Here is a 3,183-nt window from a genome sequence, read left to right as displayed (position 1 = left end):
TGATTTGGTGATCGTTAAGGCTTTCAAAAGTTCAATTTAGTTTTAATGACCTTCAACGGTTTTAGTTTGACATAAGCTGGACCGTTCAAAATCATTAAAACTAAATCAAACTTTTGAAAGTCTTAACGATCACCAAATCATATGAACTTTTGTAGAGGTGATCTACTCATATAGACCTAAGGTATGAACGGTGGAGATGTAAAAATTCAATTGGGAAGTGGTGTAATGCCCTATCCCTAGAAAGTGGCCAAAAATAGGGATCCCTCAATAGAAGGGGGCTGTATATATATATGTCTTCAAATTCATAGAAAGCATATACATGCAATATGTGATGAAATTATTAAACCAACCATGCATGCATTGTGATCATGAATATATATAGGTTTATCACGACTGAAGAACTAGAGTCAGCCCTCCGCGAATACGGCATGCATGATGGAAGGGACATAAGAGAAATCATTGCTGAAGTCGACGCCGATAATGTACGTAATTAGTAATGAATCGAAATTAAGCAGCAGCTAGCTAATTGAAATTGCACTGATATTTAATTGTGAATATAAATTTGATGCATGCTGCAGGACGGTCGAATCAACTACGATGAATTTGTGGCAATGATGAGAAAAGGAAACCAAGAAGCGAACCCGAAAAAGCGGCGGGACGATGTGTTTGTTTGATCAAAATGGATATATATTCAAGGAAAATTAAGGATCATTTTTCATATCCATGCATGCAACGACATCGATCATGCACGTATCTAACGAAGCTAGCTCTGGACAGTGGATACGTACGGGAATGCTCGATCAAGAACATCATGACCATATGTACAGTAAATATGTATGGATAAACAGAAATGAAATGAAAAGAAAAAAATATTGGGAAATCGGGAATTATGTGTTAAGCTAGTCGGGGCGGGGAGGCCAGGTTTTGAGGGCTTCAAAGTACCTACGTATGTCGACCGATCCTAAATTTCATGCAAGTTTAAACTGCAAGTGTATATGGTCAAATTCTATTAACTTAATTGATAATTAGGCCCTTAATTTTGTAGGACAGGCAAATGACCATTTACACAAAAATATGGTTTCCAAAGCTCATTCCAACGACAATAAGATTTTTCACCCCAATTGAACGAGAGAAAAACTTATTTGTGCTAAAATACACAAATCTTTATTAAAACTATAATACAATAATATTTTTGAGACATTTTTACCCTTAGCCTCTTATACATACTTAGAGTGAGAAAATGTAAGAGAGAGAGAGATGAGTTTGCCGGAAGCTCACCGGACTCCGGACACTGGCTGCCGAAATCTCTCAGGTCTCGCCACACCAGAATCTCGCCTTTTTTTAAATGTCACCAAAATACCGAACCTTGCCAAAAACATACCACACCATAGCTGGAGTTTTATTAAGGGGCAATAATGCTGAAAAATGTTTTACTGGAGGTTAATAAACTTCTACTGAGGTTTTATTGGGGGCAATAAATTTTTATTGAGGTTAATAAAAACTTAAATAGAGGGCAATAAAGATGAAATACCACCATAACATGATTAACATCCCCAAATAATTTATGTATAGAAAATTTCATGTAAGTCACATTCTCAACATTTTCTCCACACAAGTCTGCTCTGATTTTTTTACCTATATAAGTCCACTTTGTGGCCCAAATCCATTAGGCTAGCTTTATGTTATACCTAAAATACCCTTAGCTCTATCTCAACCAAAACCATCACATATTATATATATATATATATATATATATATCTCTCTCTCTCTCTCTCTCTCTCGTCACCGGCTATGTCATCCTCGCCCAATTGATTTTGGATGTGAACATCAGATTACTTTATCAGATATAAACATAGATATCTATCTATCTCTCAACGGGACCTATCAATTTGAAAAATAGCCGTTGAAAAATTAGGGTTATGCAATTTACAATTTCAAATTCAAAATTAAATATTAAAAGTTAGCTATAATAGAGAGCATTGGTACATATGTGATTTAAAACTGGCTAGCCAAAATAACATTCTCCGGCCACCAACATTTCAAGTTTAAGCACGTTAGTTGCTTCATGTTCCAAAAAAACAAAAAGCACGTTAGTTACTTTGTTGTGTACTAAGTTGAGATCTTAATTTGCTTAGATACTTAACTAAGCTCTATTAATTATTTGTTTTTTTGCCAGGAATTATTTGCTTTTGTTGTAGGTCATCTGTGCATGAACCATTGAACATTTGAACCTCTGAATCATTGAACCTCCACTCCCCCAGTCTCGAATCCCAAAAGGCGACAGTGACGGAGGCAGGATGAGAATGTCACCTGGGCTAATTGTAGCATACAAAAAATTTTGTTCGATGATGCGAGAAATTTTAGTTAATTAATAAAGGACACACATACATAGGGGGACGTAGTAAGCCTTACTCTTAAACGCATAAATAAAAACTAAACTTTACTCTACGAGGCCCCAAAGCCTCAAAATCATTAATCACCGCCTCATTGTCAACCGCTTCAGCAAATTCAACCGCTTCAGCACTCTTTTTACTAAATCATGTACTTATATAGCCTTCTAACACGATCAATGTGTTCATCAGACATCATGTGAAATTCATCAACATATCATCTTCTATTTCTGTCAAACAAAAATGGATGTGCCTTACATAAATATCAACCGATCAACAATTCAACATCAAGCTTTAATCTTAACCAAAAATATAAATATATGTCTGTGAAAGCATGCCAAAAAAACATATAGTTAAGTAATTAACTGAATTCTATTCCCTATTCCAGTATTCCCTATTGAATTCTATTCTCTAGTTTAGTAAAACAACAATCAAAATTTAGGCAAACAACAATCAAAATTTAGTAATCCCTATTCCCTAATGAATTCTATAGTTTGATTCAAATAATCAAAGTTTAGGCAAAGAGCCATTAGCCAATAGCCATACCTGAGGTCTGAGGATTGAGGATTGAGGAAGATCATGAAGTCAGGAAGTAGGGATCGGGGACTGCCGGACTGAGAATCTGGGATGGGCATCGGCAGGAGCGACGGCCAAGGGTTGAAGGATGACGGGCGGCGAGAACGACCGGCAAGAGCGACGGCCAAGGGCCAGTCTACGATGGGCAAAGGATTTGGGGCTTTGGGCGTGGCTGTGAGTAGTTTAGCTGAAGTTAGAGCTGAATAGAAGTTGAGGA

At 36.7% G+C, this 3,183-nt stretch overlaps 1 protein-coding gene across 1 annotated transcript in view; it reads left to right on the top strand.

Moving 5' to 3' along the window:
* Positions 1-674, top strand: part of LOC101309512 (calcium-dependent protein kinase 17-like) — a 4,669-nt gene extending 3,995 nt beyond the window's left edge. Inside the window, exons 7-8 of the mRNA XM_004293093.1 lie at positions 383-482; positions 579-674. Of these exons, the coding sequence (XP_004293141.1) occupies positions 383-482; positions 579-674 (196 nt within the window). The remainder of the gene's footprint in view (positions 1-382; positions 483-578) is intronic.
* The last annotated feature ends 2,509 nt before the right edge of the window (positions 675-3,183 follow it).

The sequence above is a fragment of the Fragaria vesca genome, linkage group LG2 (genome assembly GCF_000184155.1).
Source record: "Fragaria vesca subsp. vesca linkage group LG2, FraVesHawaii_1.0, whole genome shotgun sequence".
Classification (NCBI taxonomy): Eukaryota; Viridiplantae; Streptophyta; class Magnoliopsida; order Rosales; family Rosaceae; genus Fragaria; species Fragaria vesca.
Note: the sequence above shows the minus strand (reverse complement) of the source record. Positions and strands in the feature narration are given on the sequence as shown.